Source organism: Bos mutus, chromosome 8, assembly GCF_027580195.1.
Source record: "Bos mutus isolate GX-2022 chromosome 8, NWIPB_WYAK_1.1, whole genome shotgun sequence".
Lineage (NCBI taxonomy): Eukaryota > Metazoa > Chordata > Mammalia > Artiodactyla > Bovidae > Bos > Bos mutus.
The window spans coordinates 36,738,150-36,756,261 of record NC_091624.1 but is presented as its reverse complement, the minus strand read 5'-3'; the positions used below and the strand labels follow the sequence as shown (position 1 = coordinate 36,756,261).

Genomic DNA, 18,112 nt, shown 5'->3' with positions numbered 1-18,112 from the left:
AAGAGAATTGGAAGACTGTAGCCTCACACATGAGAATGATGGAATGAGAGGTCAACACAGTCAATATAACTGATATTGTTATAATAAATATAACTGAGTGGTCCTATTAAATGATGGGAAATGGTCATTGAGTTCTCAGGAGGGACATGTAGCAGAGAGGTGAATTTACATTCACAAATCCATTCCTTTTGCTCTTGGGCAGCCAGATTATATTCCAATCTACTCAGTAGTTAGGTGAGAAGTATAGGCAGAAATGATGTATGCCACTTCAAGGTCTGTCTCCTAAAATCTGTGAAATTATTGACACACTCTCTCTTGCCTTATCTATTATCATAGTTACATACAGTTAAGTAGTTAGTAGAGAATTCTGAATGTTGCATGGGACAGAGCGCTTCCTCTCTCCCACAGTGGACTCTGGTGCTAAGCCACTGAGTTTGCGGGTTGTTTGTTACAGCAACTAAGATTATTTATCCTGATTACTGAAGAGCAAAAGACTTGTTACAGTGTACTGTGCAGATAGAGTAGAGGCTGGGAAGATGGACTATTTTTTTTTTTTTTTTGAGATACTTTTAACTAAGACGGGAAAGATTTAGAAAGGGATTATTGCAAGACTGAGGGAACATGTTTTTGTATTGGCTCTGGCTTCTGTGACACTCCTGAATTGACCATTCTTTAGTATCCCAAGTAGCAGGGACTACCCCAAAACTCTGGTCTCTGCCCTGCTATTTTAGGAAGAGTCCTCTGGGACTGTCTAGGTCTTCAGCTCCCCTACCTGGTCTTTCAGAAATCTTCTCCAGCACACACTGTTTTAAAAAAAGAGAAAGGCTAATTATTAGAGAGATGCAAATCAAAACCACAGTGAGGTATGACCTCACACGGGTCAGAATGGCCATGATCAAATCGTCTATAAACAATAAATTCAGGACAGGATGTGGAGAAAGGGGAACCTTCCTATCCTATTGGTAGGAATGTAAACTGGTACAGCCACTATGGAGAACAGTATGTAGGTTCCCTAAAAAATAAAAGTAGAGCTACCATATGATCCAGCAATCCCACTCCTCGGCATATATCCAGAGAATCATAATTCGAAAAGATGCTTGCTGACTTCTCTGGTGGCGTACTGGATAAGAATCTGCCTGCTAATGCAGGGGACACGGGTTCGACCTCTGGTGCAGGACGATTCTACATGTGGCAGAGCAACTAAGCCTGGGTGCCATAACTACTGAGCCCACCTGCTGCAACTACCAAAGCCTGAGAGCCTAAAGCCTATGCCCTGCAACAAGAGAAGCCACCACAAGGAGAAGCCCATGCACCACAACAAAGAGTATCCCCTGCTAACTTCAACTAGAGAAAGCCCACACAACAAAAAGCAGTGAAGACCCAACACAGCCAAAAATAAATAAATAAAATTATATTAAAAAGAGAAAAGATGCAAGTACCCTAATGTTCATTGCAACACTCTTTATAATAGCCAAGACATGGAATCAACCTAAATGTCCATTGACATGGATAAAGGAGATGTGGTACATATACGCAATGTAATATTACTCAGCCATAAAAAAAGGATGAAATAACAGCAACACAGATGGACCTAGAGATTATCATACTAAGTGAAGTAAGTCAGACAGAAACCAGTAACCAAAGCATATATTGCTGGGACTTCCGTGGCAGTCCATTAGTTAAGACTTCATGCTTCCAATGCAGGGAACGCAGGTTGGATCTGTGGCCCTGGAACTAAGATCCCACACGCTATGGCAAAAAAAAAAAAAAAAAGGCTGAATATTTGGAAATTGCCTGGTAGTCCAGTGGTCTGTGCTTCCACTGCAGGGGGAATGGGTTTGATCCCTGGTCAGGGGATTAAGATCCCATATGCCATGTGGTATGACCAAAAATAAATAAGTAAAATAAACAAACAGTTTTTTTAAAAAAGCACAAAACCCTTCCTGTTTTTCTTCATCCTGAACTCCCCTCTGGGCACACTGTTGTGGGGTCAGCTACAGTGGCTGCTGTAGTGGCAATATTTATTGTTAGCCGACAACATCCCCTTTCCACAAAAAGCAGATTTTTTATCCCTTTCCCTCCCTATTTCATGGGCAGCCAATGGGATATATAAAGCTCTGGTTTCTCAGCTCCGTGCCCTCTAGTGGTGGGCTTTAGATTTCAGTCTGAGGCCCCTGGGGCAGAGATAAGGTAAATGACCTAAGACCCAGTTTTTACATCTGAGCTCAGCAAAACACCTGGCTTGACCTGGCGTGGCTTGGGGGAAGGGGCCTTCCTGCTACTGCCCAGCTCCTAGCTCACTAGGTTTCTATCTTAAGGCTCACGGAGGGAGTTTCCTGGTAGCCCAGTATTTAGGATTCTGGGCTCTCACTGCCATGACTCAGGTTCAATCCCTGGTTAGGGAACTGACCATCCTGTGCATGGTGTGCCAAAAAAAAAAAAAAAGAAAGGAAGAAAGGCAAGCTCACTGAAGTCTCAGAGACATTTCTAAGCATCAGGAAGAGCCTGTGAACTTGGGTCCACATCTCAGTTTGGCCACTTATCCTCTGGATGACCTTGAGGTCTCTGTTCTCCACTGCGAAATGGGGAGGATGTTCAGGCAATATTTAGATGACTCTATAAAGTGCCAGGGGAGGAATTAATTTGAAGTTTATTCTAGTTTTAGCCAACTGGTTTGATCCAAGGAAAAGTTGGAGAAGGGACAGGATTGTGCAAAGGAAACACCCCTGACCTCACCCAGATGGTTGTTGGAGCTACTGATAGTCCTATCCTCCCCACAGTTTCAGATTTCTTACAGCCTTCTTACCCTGGCCACTTCCTGTGCTTTGTGTGTGTCTGTATATATGACACACAGAGAGAATATGGTTAGTTAGCCCCCTTTCCCCAAACCTGTTTCTGCTGCCTGGTGGGGCTAGCATATGGTTACAGTGAGGTACCCATTCCTTCAAATAGTTCCTGAAGCCAGGGTTTAGGTGAAGCAGCTCAAACCCCACAGCCCCCTATCCCATCCCCTTGCTTTTCCTCCACCAGAGTCACTGAACAGGTAAGTGAGGTGATTGTGGATCCAGGGTTATACCCTTACCTATCCTAGAATGTAAGCTCTGGGAGGGCTGAGACTATGACTTGTGCACACATGGACATCCTTTTGTGCCACATGGAGCCTAGGTTCCTGGCGCGCGGTAGATGCTCAGTAGGTAAATATTTGCTGAATGAATGACCAAATGACTTAATGCAGCAAAGAAGTCTTTTAAGCATCCCAGAGCTGAGGGATCTGTAGTAAGCAGTTTCACAGAGGCTGTTTCAGGATAGTTAGTGGCTTTGGCCCTAGAGTGGGATCATCAAAGTCGCCCCCTGTAGGGGTAGTCAGTCCTGAGCCCCGCCCCCAGGTGGTAGGGCGGACCCTCGGGCTGTCACGTGCTGGCGGCTGTCCAATCATCGAGGCCGGGGCGGGGCGAGACAGAGAGGCGATGGGGGCGAAGTGAGCAGGCTCAAAGTTCCAGACGATACCTACCCCGCGGTGGCCTCCAGTCGCGTCGCGGAGCGTGTCCTGAGCAGCGCCAGCAGGCGTTAGAGGCGGACGCCATGGCCACAACCTTCCGGGCGAGCGGTAACTGCAGGGCGGCCGGGACTCGCTGGGACGCGAAACTGAACCCTCCCCTTCCTTAGGAAGTTGTCGTCCCTGCCCGCGGGTCGGCGCGCCCACCGGTCCAGGCACGCGCGGCGAAGGGACACGCCGGTGTTGGGGCTGCAGGCTAATTGGCGCTGGGAACCCCCAAGCTCCGGCCTGTAGCTCTTGAGCAGGGTGGGGCCAAGAGGTTGCATCCGAGCTTGGGCCTTCTGCAGGGGAGAAGGGGGCGAAGAGCTTTGTGAATGATCTGGACTCTCTGCCGCCAGAGCATCAGCATATCCGCTACAACCCGCTACAAGATGAGTGGGTGCTGGTGTCAGCGCACCGCATGAAGCGTCCCTGGCAGGGGCAGGTAGAGCACCAGCCTCTGACAACAGTACCCCGCCATGACCCCCACAACCCTCTCTGTCCAGGGGCCACACGGGCCAATGGAGAGGTCAGTCTTTAAATCCTACATCTGCAGGCTTGGCGGGGGGGTGTGGGGGGTGGGGGGGAGTAGGGGGAGTAGCTCCATCTCCTTTCCCTTACGGCTCCCCTTCACCCCACAGAGGAATGGACCCTAACCTTTCACCTCACAGGGGGAGTGGACCTCCTTCTGGGTCATATCCCACCAAGTCTTTCTGACCTCAGAGTGGCCTTCCCCACCTACTTATAACCTTGGGACCCACCAGATGACTGGTGATATAGGCCAGCAAAGGCTTCTAGCCCATCCTTGTCTGTAGGTGAATCCTGACTATGAAGGCACCTTCCTGTTTGACAACGACTTCCCAGCTCTGCAGCCTGATGCCCCTAGTCCAGGTAACCTGGCTCTGGGTGCTGTTGGGGAGCAAAGAGGTTGTACCTTGTTGGGGGACTTCTACTGCATAGAGTGATACCCCTTTATCTTAGGACCCAGTGATCACCCCCTTTTCCAAGCAGAGGCTGCTCAAGGAGTTTGGTAACAATAAATTTCTACTCTTACACCCTTCAACCTGGGGCCTGGACTGAATACTAGGATTGGGCCCTACCCCAATACAGCAAGCCCTATACCTATGTCATCTCTCCTTCCTTCACCACCTAGTAAGGTCATGTGCTTCCACCCCTGGTCGGATGTGACACTGCCTCTCATGTCGGTCCCTGAAATCCGAGCTGTCGTTGATGCTTGGGCCTCAGTCACAGAGGAACTGGGTGCCCAGTACCCTTGGGTGCAGGTCTGTGAGGTTGCCCCCTCTACTAGATGGACAGGGAAGGGGTGGTAAAATTTGGTTCTGGGAATTGGCACTTTTATTTCCATGGGCTGTGGTCGGGAGGGGTTGACTTGGTGTCTTTTTGGCTTAAAGCTCCCTGCTTCTACTTCGTAGATCTTTGAAAACAAAGGAGCCATGATGGGCTGTTCTAACCCCCATCCCCACTGCCAGGTAAGAGTGTGAGGGGCTTCCATAGATTATCTGGGCTGAGTCCAACCCAGCACTGTGAGTTGGGGAACTGGAGTAAGGGAAGGGCCAGAGGAAGTATGCTACTGATGAGGAGGCTCAGGGGGTGAAGGTTCTGCCTGCTCTTCTACTGCCCCTTGACAGGTGTGGGCCAGCAACTTCCTGCCAGATGTTGCCCAGCGTGAGGAGCGATGTCAGCGGGCCTATCAGAGTCAGCATGGAGAGCCCCTGCTTGTGGAGTACGGCCGCCAGGAGCTGCTCAGGAAGGTGGGAGAAAGCCAAATCTTGTGTCCCTAAGAAGCCTTTAGCTTCACCCCAAAAGGAGAGGTGTGTGAAGAAGGGTAGAACAGAAGTAGCAGAGAGACTTGCTAGGGGACACAGCAATAAGCTAAAAGAAAGATAATGAAGACTTAGACTAGGGTGATAGTGACAGAGGTGGTGAGAAGCCATCAGTTTCTACATAGGTTTTTTGGTCGTCCCTTACCTATTTGCTGGCCTCCTCACACCCACCTTGATGACATCATTTCCATTGGGTTGGCCTAGGAACGTCTGGTCCTAACTAGTGAGCACTGGTTGGTGCTGGTCCCCTTCTGGGCAGTGTGGCCCTTTCAGACATTACTGCTGCCCCGTCGGCATGTGCGGCGGCTGCCTGAGCTGACCCCTGCTGAGCGTGACGGTGAGTCTCCCAGCTGGGCCCCTGGGGCCAGGCTTTGGCTGGGGATGGCTCTGGTGGGGACAGCATCTGTGCCCCAGACTGAGAGTTAGGCTCTGATTCCAGATCTATCCTCCATCATGAAGAAGCTCTTGACCAAGTATGACAACCTCTTTGAAACATCCTTCCCCTACTCCATGGGCTGGCACGGTGAGGCTTCCAGAATACCTATGTCTATCCCCAACGCCATTTCTGGGCTCCTGGGTCCCAGCTTAGTGGGCTGCAACTCCCAGTAGGCCTTGGAACACTTGCTGGGGAAGCATTCAGAGCAGATATGCCAGAACTGAGAGTGGAGACGCAAACTTAGTGAAACTATGTCTCCCAGTGCACTTTCTGGTGCCTTGTCTCTCTGGCAGAGAATGCGGGAAGATGTAGTTTTCAGGTACCTGCTATGGTTTGGGGAGAAGGCAATGGCACCCGACTCCAGTACTCTTGCCTGGAAAGTCCCAGGGACGGAGGAGCCTGGAGCTAGGCTGAAGAACTAAGAAAGGACCCTTCCCAACCATCTCTGCCTTCTTTTTGTCAGGGGCTCCCACAGGATCAGAGGCTGGAGCCAACTGGGACCACTGGCAGCTACATGCTCATTATTACCCTCCACTCCTGCGCTCTGCTACAGTCCGGAAGTTCATGGTTGGCTATGAAATGCTTGCCCAGGCCCAGAGGGACCTCACCCCGGAGCAGGTCAGGATTTGGAACACCCTGGATCCTTGGATCCCCTTTTCTCTCCTGTTTCCTCAAGGGATCCCAACAATCATGACCCTAAAAACCCCCATAACTTGGGTATTCCTGGGGACTCCAGAGCTGCTCAACTCCTTCATCTCTGGCTATTCCAGCAGTCCTTCTCACCAACCTCCCTGCCCCACACACCCTCCCCAGTGTCTAGTGTCTTCTCACATTCAGAACTCCATACCCCATTCTGGGCAAACATTACCCTCCCTAATTATCCCCTTTCTCCCTTCCAGGCTGCAGAAAGACTAAGGGCACTTCCTGAGGTTCATTACCGTCTGGGGCAGAAGGACAGGGAGACAGCAGCCATCGCCTGACCACGCTGACCACAGGGCCTTCTGTCTGAGGAACCAGGGCTTAGAATTTGGGCAGATGTGGGATCAATAAAACTATGCTTCTCAAACTTTAATCACATATTCTAATGCCAGATGAGTGTGAACTCTGATCCCCTGGGGGTCTGGGGTTAAAGGCTGAAGGCATAGCTCCAGCCACAACCTTCTTTGTCAACTTTTTTGCTTACTCAGTCACTCAGTTGTGTCTGACTCTTTGCGACCCTTTGGACTGTAACCCACCAGGTTCCTCTGTCCATGGAATTTTCCAGGCAGGAATACTGGAGTGAGTTGCCATTTCCTCCTCCAAGTGGAACTTCCCGACCCAGGGATTGAACCTGTGACTCCAAGAGATGTGCAAAAATTTAAGAGTGCGACCTCCCCACCTCTCCTTCGCCCCAAATCTCTGAACAAAATTAATACTCAATGTCATGTGTGGCTTATAGAGTCTTTTACTCCTAGGGTAACAAAGGCAGCCCAGTTTAAAATTGTTTTAGAATCCTTTGTTCTTATCTTTGGCTGAGGGAAAACCAGAGCCTCCCTTGCACCATCCCTAGGGTGTCAACTCACCAAGCCTGGGACTGAGGGTTTAGTGGGCATCAGGCGAGGAGGATCCTAGTCCCAGTGGTCAGTGGCCAGGCCCTGGGCCGCTGGCCAGAACCCTGGCTTTGTGAGTGGCTGCATCTTGGCTCTGCTCCAGCCCACAGGGGCTGAATGGGCGGGCAGGGAACGTGTACGTGGCTTTTTGTCCTTGGCCTTTCCAGACTCCCACATGCAGCATGTATGCATAGTGTCTGAACACCTCTGTTGCCCCTGTGCCCCAGTCATTGCAGAGGACAGAAGATAGCCCTGGCAGGGAGGGGCTGCCAGAGTTAGGAGCCCTGAGGCCTGGAAGGAGGGCATGGTTTGCAGACTGACCCTGGGTCCAGCCACACTTCTCTGGACCTGTTTCCCTGGCAAGACTGTAACTGCGGGAATAACAAGTCATACAACCCAGGAGATGTGATGCACCTAGGGTCCTCCAAACATTTAGGTGAAGTCAGGAGCTTGTGAGTGATGCAGGAATGGCCAGAACACTTTTTGTCTCCTTTCTTTCCAAGGGAATTGAGACTGTGGTAGGGGGAATCACATCAGGCAGGACCGTAATACCCTGACCCAGGATAACCTTCGCTGCCTTCCAGCCCGGGGTCCTGTCTTCCTAAGAGACCCTGGAGGGGAAGGGTCAACTTGGAGTGTTGCCCTGTTTTGAAGACGCTCAGACAAACGTGGCACACATTTTCCTTGAGCCCCCATTGACTGGGGAATGGAACCCTAGATGGGCGGCTAGTTTCTTAAGACATACATTCCTACTACCTTTGAATGGCCTGCTTTTGGAGTCATCTGGGGAGTTTTAAACAGTACTGATTTAATTGGAGTGTGGCTTGGCGGTTATAAAACCACGATGTCCAGTGACATTTGAGACCCACCGCCTTAACAGCAGTCCACCTCCTTGTCTTATCTGGAGTCAGGGGCACCTTCAGCTTCCCCGGTCACCTGCCCAGTAGCTCCTAAGCCACAAAACCTGAGGCTTTGTTTGCGGACAGCTGGGAGGGGGAGGGGCCTGGGAGCTTCGGATCCCGCGGTCCCAGGAGGAGGGGCTTTCGGGGCCCGGACCCAGGAACCCAGCTCCACGCTCTGTCCCCCGGCGGCAGCCTCGTCAGTCCCGGACGGGACAGGAAGTGTCCGGCCGAGGTGGGGGTGGAGGTGATTGGCAGTTGGAGGCTCCAATGGGCCGAGACCCCCCCTATTTCACCCTGCTCCTTCCATTGGCGCCTGGGCGGAGCCGCCCCCACGGCGGGGCCCCAGGGCGGGAGGGAGTCGAGGCCGGGGCAGAGGGCGAGGGTGAGGGCGAGGGCGAGGGCGGAGGGCGCTGGCGGCGGCGGCCGCGGAAGGTGAGGCCTGATGGGGCCGCGGGTGAACTGGCGGGAGCTTCGCCAGGAGAGGGCGGGGCAGGGGGGTGTGGGATTGAGCGACTGACGGACTGTCAGTGTGCGTGTGTGTGTGTGTGTATGTGTTTGTGTGTGCGCGCGCGCGCCTGTGAGACTGCCAAAGCTGTGTGTGACGATGTCAGTGTGCGAGACTTCACAACAGAGTCGCTTGGTGCAACTGTCAGCTAGTATGCCTGCGGGTGTCGCTGTGCTTGTGGCTGAGTCTGCATGTGGCTGTGCGGGTGTGCGATTCCGTGTGCGTGTGTCAGTGTGCAGTGTGGGGGCAGAGATTGGGTCAAGCGTTTGTGCGGGTGAGACGGCCCGTGAGCACAGCGGGGCAACTGTGTTTTGGGAAGGTCTCTGCAGGATCTGAGATCGTGTCTGCCAGCGTGAGAGTGCGTGGCTGGGTTTATGTGTGCTCAGGTGTGACTTCAGCCGTGGCAGAGTAAGAATGGGACTTGCACTCCACGTGTATCCTGTGTCCTGACTGTTAGACCGGGGAGGGGTGGAGCTGGGTTTGCATCTTGGGGACCCACTTCGGTAGGTAGCTGATGACACTGACCTTTCTACTCAGTGGCCTGCGTGGAAGGACCCATCCCAACACACTTGACTTCCCCTTCTTTCAGTGCTCCTGTCACTGGCCCTTTGATTCGTATTTTCTGTTTCCCTGCCTGACTCAGTTTTCTATGTCTTTTTCTCTCCCTATTACTTTCTTCCTAGAGCTCACACTCTATGTCTCTTCACAGTTTCGTCTCTCCAGGGATCTCTGCTAAGAGCCCCTTGGAAGAAGAAGCTTAAACCATGATGAGGAGTTGCTCACAGGGAGTGCTGTGACCCCCATCCCAGGGGCGGAGTGCTAAGTGTATGTGTGACTGTGCAAGGAAGACTTCGATGTCTGTGCCATTGTGCGTGTCTGGGTATGTGTAAATGTACATGTCTCAGTGTATCGGTGTAACTGAGTGGCTGTACCTAAGAGTGTGTGTCTGAGGGTAAGTGTGGGTCTTGTGAGTCTGGCACCAGGGACCAAAGGCATTTCCTGGTGCTGGGGCCTGAAGAGGAGAGCGGGGAGGTGGAGGGAGGTGAGAAATGGCTGGAACATCCAGGGGAGGAGGAAGCTGGACTCTGGCTTTTCTTTATATCCCTCAACATGGGGCCTCTCTTCCCCTTAAAACACAGCCAGCTGTACCCTAAGGAAATATTTGCTGGGAAGTTAGTATGAAAAGAGTGGAAGCACAAGTGTGTGTCTGCTTTTACATTTGAGTGTGTCCACGTGTGTTCAGGGGAGTGTCTTTGTTGATGGTGCCTAGGGAAGCCCCCTTGAGTGTGCCTGTGTTTGGCTGTGTGAGAACACAGGGAACCTCTCACTGACAGAGACAGAGCAGCCCTCCTTTCTCTCTGGCTGTGCCTGCCTGTGCCTGTGGCTTCCTTTCCAGACTTGGGGGAGGCCTCTTCCCTTCCCAGGGCCTTGGGTGAGAGGGGGTGGGAGGGGAGGAGGGAGGAGGGGGAGGGGGCCTGGCTAGGGGCCGGCAGAGCTGCGGGGGCGCAGAGGGGCGGGGGCAGGGAAGGGGAAGGAGGGGACGATTCTGGGGTCGCAGAACTGAGTGGAGCTGAGACGGTACTGTAGCTGGTGGGAGGAAGTCCTGGAGGCCATGGACGGTCAGCCACTGGGATCACCGAGGTAGGGCAGGGCTGAGCAGGGTAAATGTGGCTGGGGGGCTGGGGTAAGCCACTGGACACACTCGGACAGACACACAGACCCATAGAGGTCCCTGCTCAGTTCTGTGGGTGGGGGGATTTGGGCTCTCCCTCTTCTAGAGCCCTTGCCTGGGGCTCTTTCCCCATCTGCCCCTTCTCCTGCCCCAGTTCCCACCTCCCCACTGCCTTTCTCCTCCTGTTTTCTCCCAGTCTGAGTCCCTCTCTTGTAGCACCCCAATCCCCCACACATACACAGTTGGTTATGTTTTCAGCCTTTGTGAGATCCTGCTGCCCTAGCCCAGCCCCCACCGCCTCCCGGTCCTCATCTCTGGGCATCTCTGGTCCCGTGGCCCCCACCCAGCCTCCTGTTCCCCCGGGCTCCTAGCTCCCCTCAGCCTCCTCTCCCCTCCCGCCACCCTGTCTCCATCTGCTGGCTCCTCGCCCGCCCCAGCCTCTGGCAGCAGCTCGGGCATCTGGATCTGCTTAACTCTGCAGCCTCAGCCTGCACCCTAGCCCTGTCCAGCCTCCCAGGCTTGAGACCAACAAGATTCCAGAGTCAGGCTCACAGGAGCGGCCCAAATAGCCGGAGCAAGGGGCCAGGCTTGGCAGCCAGCGCAGGGCTAGGCCTCATGGCAGGGGAGCAGGGTGGGCTCAGACCTACTCTTGACAGTCCCCGCCCCAGGGTGACAAGGATGGCCACAGGTCAGTCAGAGGCAGCGGCTGTCCCTGGGCCAGTTGGGGATGGACACGAAATTCCCAACAGCTGGATTGGAGGAGTTAATGGGAGTGATGGAGCCTGAGCCAGCGCTTGGTGCCAGGGGTGGGCGCCAAGGGTGGTGTGGGGGGCGGTGGGGGGGTGGCGGTGCTGGCAGAGGCTGTTGCCTCCGGCTTTTGTTCTGGGCCCTAAGCCCATGGCTGAGAAGGAGGGTGTGATGGTGTGTGATGGGGTGTGTGTGTGTGTGTACTCACACACAGCACTAGGTGTATGGTGGAAAGGGGACCTTACATCAGATCCTCCAATGATGTCTGATAGCCTTACCCCACATGGATCCTCTTCCTCCTAGAAAGCCCCAGTTTGGAAGAGGAGGAGGCAGGCTTTAGCCTCCCATCTTGGGCATGTGGTATCGCTGACCTTGCTTTTCTCCCGCAGATGAGCAGCAGCTGCTCAGGGCTGAGCAGGGTCCTGGTGGCCGTGGCTGCAGCCCTGGTGTCTGCCTCCTCTCCCTGCCCCCAGGCCTGGGGCCCCCCAGGTAAGAAGAATCCTGCTCTATGACCCCCAACTCTGATTTGTGATGCCACCAGCACTGTAGCCCCTTCTCAGGCCTGCCCTGTGACCCTCCCAACCACTGACATCCAACCTGGCAACATTCTCTCTCCACCCTGCCCTTTGAGCTCTCTCCAGACTATAACATGATGCTTTGACCCTATGACCCCACGCGGGTCTTAAAAGTCCATCCCTTATCCTGTCATTCTCACAAAGTGTGGGGTAGGATGGGAGAGAGGGAAAGGAAGAGCCTCTGCTCAAAAGTGCCTTCCACAGGGGTCCAGTATGGGCAGCTTGGCAGGGCCCTGATGCTGTGTTGCCCTGGAGTGACTGCTGGGTAAGTGCTCCACTGGCCTGTTGGGTTGATGGAACCCTCTCATGACGCTTTCTTGACCTTGCCCAGTCCTCAGACCCCTCCCATCCTTGCCCCTTGTATCTGTAACCTTCATCTCTCTGTCCTAACCCTCAAACCATCCTTATTCAACTGAACCTTCAACCTACATATACTGAGCACCTGCTAATTGCCTGGTCTCTTCTAGCTAGACCTGGGATACAGCAGTGCACAAGCCAGGCAAGATGCCAGGTAGTAATACCTGCAGGGCAGAAAATCAAAAGGGAGTGATGTGGAAGAGGAGAACTGAATGATCACTTTTTATTGGTCATCAGGGAAGGCCTCTCTGAGGAGGTGATATATATATATTTTATTTGGTTGCACTGGGTCTTAGTTGTGGCATGTGGGGTCTAATTCCCTGATGAGGGATCAAACCTGGGGGCCCCTGGGCCCCCTGCATTGGGAATGTGGAGTCTTAGACACTGGACCATTAGGGAAATCCATGAGGAGGTGATATTGAAGCTGATTTCTGAAAGTGAAGTGAAAGTGAAGTCACTCAGTCGTGTCCGACTCTTTGCGACCCCATAGACTGTAGCCTACCAGGCTCCTCTGTCCATGAGATTTTCCAGGCAATAGTACTGGAGTGGATTGCCATTACCTTCTCCAGGGGATCTTCCCAACCCAGGGCTCGAACCCGGGTCTCCTGCATTGTAGACAGACGCTTTACCGTCTGAGCCACCAGGGAAGTCAAGGTTATGGTATAAGCAAGCATTCCTGACAGAGAGAACAGCTAGTGCAAAGCCCTGAAGTGGGAGTGAGTTCCATACTTTAAAAAAAAAATCACAGTTTTAAACTTTATTTATTTTTGGCCATGACCTGGCTTGCAGAATCCTAGTTTCCCGACCAGGGATCGAACCTGGGCCCTCAGCAATGGAAGCACAGAGTCCTAACCACTGGACCACTAGGGAATTCCTGAGCGCCACAGTCTTGAACTGAAAGAAGCACAACCTAACTGAAGTGCAGTGGTGGAAGGGGAGAGAGGGAGGTGATGAAGAAAAAAAGTAAGGTGAGGGCTAGATCACCAGGGGCTTTGTATGCCAGCAAACGGAGTTTGAATTTTACCACAAGCATACCAAGAAGCCAGGGGAGAGCTATGGCATGGTCTGACGCATACTTTGACTCTTCCTTCCATCTATCATCATCTCTTCTCACCCTCAGGGCCCCGGTGTCCTGGTTTCGGGACGGGGAGACAAGGCTGCTCCAGGGACCTGCCTCTGGGCTAGGGCCCAAACTGGTCCTGGCCCGAGCAGAAAGCACTGACGAGGGCACCTATACCTGCCGGACCCTGGACGGTGCACTTAGGGGCATGGTGACCCTGCGGCTAGGCTGTGAGTTGGGGAGGAGTGTTGTGGGGGGGTGATGAGAAGTGGGGCTCCTGAGGGACTGCAGGCCCAGAGGAAGCCCTCTGGGATGGGGAGGGCCTGGGGGCGTCTCACTCTCCAGCTGCGCGCTCTGCCTCTAGACCCCCCGGCCCGCCCCGTTGTTTCCTGCCGGGCTGCTGACTATGAGAACTTCTCCTGCACTTGGAGTCCCAGCCAGGTTAGCGGTTTACCTACCCGCTACCTCACCTCCTACAGGTGTGTCCAGCATCGGCTGTGTATGCCTATATATTTGGGTGTATAGCAAAATGTGGGTGTGGGAGTAGGTGGGGAGGTATTGAAGGAGGCCTGAGAGAGAGGGAGGACCCTCCTTTCCTTCCTGACCTCAGATGACCTCTTCCCTGCCAGGAAGAAGACTGTGCCGGGAGCTGATGGCCAAAGGTAGGACGTGAGGGGGAAGCTGGGGGCTCCAGCTGGATCCCACAGTGAGCATTTCCAGAGTCCAAGACCACATCCTTTCTCCTAGGATGAGCCCATCCACAGGGCCCTGGCCATGCTTACAGGACCCCCCTGGGGCGGCCCGCTGTATAGTCCATGGGGCAGAGTTCTGGAGCCAGTATCGGATCAATGTGACTGAAGTGAACCCCCTGGGGGCCAGCACCCGCCTGCTGGATGTGAGCTTGCAGAGCATCTGTGAGTACCCAGTCCTAGAGGTCTCCCCAGATCCCTACCACAGAGACCCCAGATTGGACCCCAGAGTATAGATAGCCCCGTAATTCATAACCCTCCTTCTGCTGAGCTCCCACACAGTTCCCTCCCAACACAGGTCTATTTCAGCACACAGATGGCCCCCAGGGAGACTTCAGCAGAATCCAAAGAGATCAGAACCCTAGGAGGCAGGGTTCCTTCAGCTTCTAGAGGTTACTGCCACCACCCCTTTCCCTTTCAAGTCCTTCCTGGCTGCCCAACCCCAGTGCTGCCTCTCTGCTTCCAGGCCCAGTGCTGAATGCAGCTCCATCTCACATCTTCCCTGCCCAGTGGAAACCCCTCACTGGCTTCCTCTTGACTTGTGTGTGGGAGGGGATCATGAAGGCTCTGGCTGGAATTTGGGCCAACTCATCTTCCTTGGAGGGAAAACAGATCACTCTTTAACTCACTCAATAAACATTTCAAAAATCCATCCTCAGATAACAGGGATGACAGATCCTGAGCCTAAGGGATGATCAAGCCTAAGATTTCCCCAAGTTCCTTGGCAGTGCTGCCCCTTTGGGACTTTTAGGCACACACCTGCCTTCCCTCTGGAGGCGATGGGGGAAGGATGAGCACCTCTCTTGTGCTCTGACTTTGTGTCCCCCCCTCCCCCTTCACCTGCCCTCAGTGCGCCCTGACCCGCCCCAGGGCCTCCGGGTAGAGTCAGTGCCTGGCTATCCTCGCCGCCTGCGTGCTAGCTGGACATACCCTGCCTCCTGGCCCCGCCAGCCCCACTTCCTGCTCAAGTTCCGTCTGCAGTACCGTCCAGCACAGCATCCAGCCTGGTCTACGGTGAGGCCTTGGAGTGCACCCTGGTCTGGGGCTGTGTGTCCTGTCTCTAGATCCTCCAGATCTCCTCAGATCTGGGAGGTCACTGATGCCCCGTGGGCTCTCCGCCTACAGAGCACTCTCCCTAGGCCAGGCCTTGTCACAGGGACTGCGCCTCCTCCCTCCGCCCTCCAGGGCTATAACTGATGTCAGCCCATCTGTGGGTAGATAGCAGTGACTTTTTAAAAATAACTTTTCTAGGAAAGGGAGGGCTTTTCACCCAGAGGCACAGACACTGATATACTCATGTGTGAATAAAGGTGAATTCCCACCTCTGGAGGTGGCAGAGATTGCTAGCATCAGGCCCAGGGAGCTGCTGCCTCAGATAATAACCAATATTTACTGAACACTGTCTACCAAGCACTGTGCTTCACATTTACTATCTCCTTTAGGTGTACTTTCAGAGAAGGCAATGGCACCCCACTCCAGTACTCTTGACTGGAAAATCCCATGGACGGAGGAGCCTGGAAGGCTGCAGTCCATGGGATCGCTGAGGGTTGGACATGACTGAGCGAATTCACTTTCACTTTTCACTTTCATGCATTGGAGAAGGAAATGGCAACCCACCCCAGTGTTCTTGCCTGGAGAATCCCAGGGACGGGGGAGCCTGGTGGGCTGTCGTCTCTGGGGTCGCACAGAGTCAGACACGACTGAAGTGACTTAGCCTTAGGTGTACTTTAGGTGTACACATGTACTATCTCCTTTAGGTCTATTCACCTCTGTTTTACAAATGGAGAAACTGAGGCACAGAGAGAGGCCCAAGGTCACTCAGTAAGTGGCACAGCAAAGATCTGAACCCAGGCAGTCAGTCTGAAATCACAGCCTATCTACAGAACCACTATGCACTTTTGTCTTGTGAACGCTAGGTGTAGACCTAACACCACCAGCCACCCTATATGAAGCTCAGAAGGCTGCATCAGACTGACAGGGACTGGACTGGGAGGAAAGGGTGCTTTTTGCAGACTGGGGCTGGAGGCGGGTGGGAGGGCAGGAAGGCTGAGTGCTTATAACTGGATAACCTGCCAGGGAACTATCTGCACTCCCAGGTGGAGCCAGCTGGATTGGAGGAGGTGATCACCGATGCTGTGGCTGGGCTGCCCCATGTAGTGCGGGTCAGCGCCCGGGACTTTCTGGATGCTGGCACCTGGAGCTCCTGGAGCCCCGAGGCCTGGGGGACTCCAAGCACTGGTGAGAGACAGAGCCTAAGGAAAGGGCAGAGGCCAAGCCAACTAATATCTATCTGCAGGGACTAGCTGGCCACATTGCAATTGTGGCCCCAGGCTTCAGCTACTGCCTGCAGCCCTGCCCTAGCGTAAGCCCCGCTCTAGCTTTAACCCTGTCTCTCAGCCTTTACCCCTGCTTACTTACCAAAAGCTGGCTCTGCCCCTTCGAGCTCTGCCTCCTAGGCGCCGCAGGGTCCAACCCCGGCCCTGGCCTCTCCTGGCACCTGGCAGGCTCTGGCCTCTGTCCCCACCCCTCGTGGACACTTCTCAGGTCTCATCTCCCTCCAGAGCCCCTACCGAAGGAGATACCAGTTGGGGACCAGCAACACACACAGACAGAGGAAGAACCTCAGGCAGACAGCCCCGCTCCCCCAAAGCCGTCCCTTCTACCCGACCCACAGCCACTTGGTGAGCTTAAGCAGATGGGCAAAGGTGGGAGAGAATGACAAAGCCCCAGGGAAAAGGGGACACCGAGTCTGGTCAGGCAGGCTTGCTCTTGCAGCTGACATCTGACTCTCTGCCTCAGACCACAGAGACCCCCTGGAGCAGGTGGCCGTGCTGGCATCTTTGGGAATCTTCTCTTTCCTGGGACTGGTGGCTGGGGCCCTGGCATTGGGGCTCTGGTAAGTGACTGGCCCCTTAGCCTCTGATCCTACACAGATGCTCTGATACCCACAGACCACACCCATTCCTACCCCTCATGACCCCAATCCCAGCATATCTGATTCTGGAACCATTCTTCCTCCCTCTTCCACTCCCAACTTCATGATTCTACTCTTTGCTCTCTTGACCCTTTACTAATAAAACCTTTTTGGAAGAGTCTGAGATGCCCCACATTGTTAGGGAGACAACTTCTTTTTTGTGCTCTAGGCTAAGGTTGAGACCAGATGAGAAGGATGGACCCCAAAAATCTGGGCTCTTGGCCCCAATGATTTCAGTGGACAAGCTTCCAGGTGAGTGTGACATCTGGGAGGTTTGGACTTGGGAGATGTGTGACCTCATTTTGACTGTATGGATTAAGAGCCACATGCCTTAATCCTCATAAGGGTTTTGGGAATCAAAGGTGGGTCTCCTCATTCTTATGACTTCTGGACTCAGAGAGGGGCCTTTCATTCTTGAGTCCCTGGGCTTAGAGCTGGGTCTCTTCTGTCTCTTGCAGGATGCTGGGGCTCCTAGATGGGACTCCTTCATTTTCAGGGTATTATGCTCTGAGCTGGATGTCCATCTTTATTCTTGGGGTATCTGGATCCCCTCCCCTATTTCTTGATGTGCCTGGGCCCAGAGCTAGATCTACTCCCTCATCCCCAGGGTGTTGGGGCTTACACAAAAGTGGCTGCCCTATTCATTCTTGGAGTGTTGGGCTCATAACTGGGTCCCCTCCCTCATTCTCAGGGGATCTGGGACAAGATCTAGTCCTACCATCTCCCTTGATTTTCCTCTTTCTTGCAGGAGTCCCAAACCTGTAGAGGACCTTGGAGGCCTTCAGCTGATTCCACCCAATGCTGGTGTGGATGGATGGACAGATAGAACCCAGGCAGGACAGCAGATCCCCATGGAGGCGGGTTCTCAGCTGGAAGTTCTGTTTGGAGCCCATTTCTATGAGACTCTGTGTTCCCAACTTGCCAGTTGAAAGGTGCCTGGACCTCTGACTTCATCCCAGAGCTGGAGGTCTACCCGAAGAATGTGTGTAGATGTGTATGGCTGTGTGTGTCCAAGTGTATGTGAGACAGGGGACATGTGTTCTCTGCATGTATGTATATAGGTACCTGGGGAGTGTGTGTGGGTCTTATGCTCTTGGCTTTGCCCCTGGAGGGAGTTGTGAGGGTGTGAATAAAGAGAATGAGGAGGTTCTGTCTATTGACATGTCT

General features: G+C 53.6%; 2 protein-coding genes across 7 annotated transcripts; both read left to right on the top strand.

Moving 5' to 3' along the window:
• Window positions 1–3,438: 3,438 nt before the first annotated feature.
• GALT (galactose-1-phosphate uridylyltransferase) lies at window positions 3,439–7,144 on the top strand. Of its 2 annotated transcripts, none has more exons than XM_005903046.3 (11): window positions 3,439–3,607; window positions 3,895–4,064; window positions 4,351–4,426; window positions 4,517–4,565; window positions 4,689–4,818; window positions 4,969–5,025; window positions 5,185–5,307; window positions 5,584–5,716; window positions 5,819–5,902; window positions 6,279–6,433; window positions 6,715–7,143. In XM_005903046.3, exons 1-11 carry the CDS (start codon window positions 3,583–3,585, stop codon window positions 6,793–6,795), a joined length of 1,083 nt encoding a protein of 360 aa, XP_005903108.1. In that variant the 5' UTR covers window positions 3,439–3,582; the 3' UTR covers window positions 6,796–7,143. The 2 variants fall into 2 exon arrangements, with proteins under 2 accessions (XP_005903108.1, XP_070232188.1); XM_070376087.1 differs by having other exon boundaries at window positions 3,448–3,711; window positions 6,715–7,144.
• Window positions 7,145–8,517: 1,373 nt separating this feature from the next.
• IL11RA (interleukin 11 receptor subunit alpha) lies at window positions 8,518–18,105 on the top strand. 5 transcript variants are annotated; one of them, XM_070375426.1, is made up of 14 exons: window positions 8,706–8,738; window positions 9,521–9,691; window positions 11,620–11,719; window positions 12,010–12,070; window positions 13,283–13,452; window positions 13,587–13,701; window positions 13,852–13,884; window positions 13,970–14,136; window positions 14,822–14,985; window positions 16,068–16,209; window positions 16,533–16,652; window positions 16,771–16,867; window positions 17,115–17,197; window positions 17,694–18,105. In XM_070375426.1, exons 3-14 carry the CDS (start codon window positions 11,620–11,622, stop codon window positions 17,708–17,710), a joined length of 1,269 nt encoding a protein of 422 aa, XP_070231527.1. In that variant the 5' UTR covers window positions 8,706–8,738; window positions 9,521–9,691; the 3' UTR covers window positions 17,711–18,105. The 5 variants fall into 5 exon arrangements, with proteins under 5 accessions (XP_070231529.1, XP_005903111.1, XP_070231527.1 ...); XM_070375427.1 differs by having other exon boundaries at window positions 8,721–8,738; window positions 9,521–9,636; XM_070375428.1 differs by lacking the exons at window positions 8,706–8,738; window positions 9,521–9,691 and adding an exon at window positions 8,518–8,538.
• Window positions 18,106–18,112: the final 7 nt, after the last annotated feature.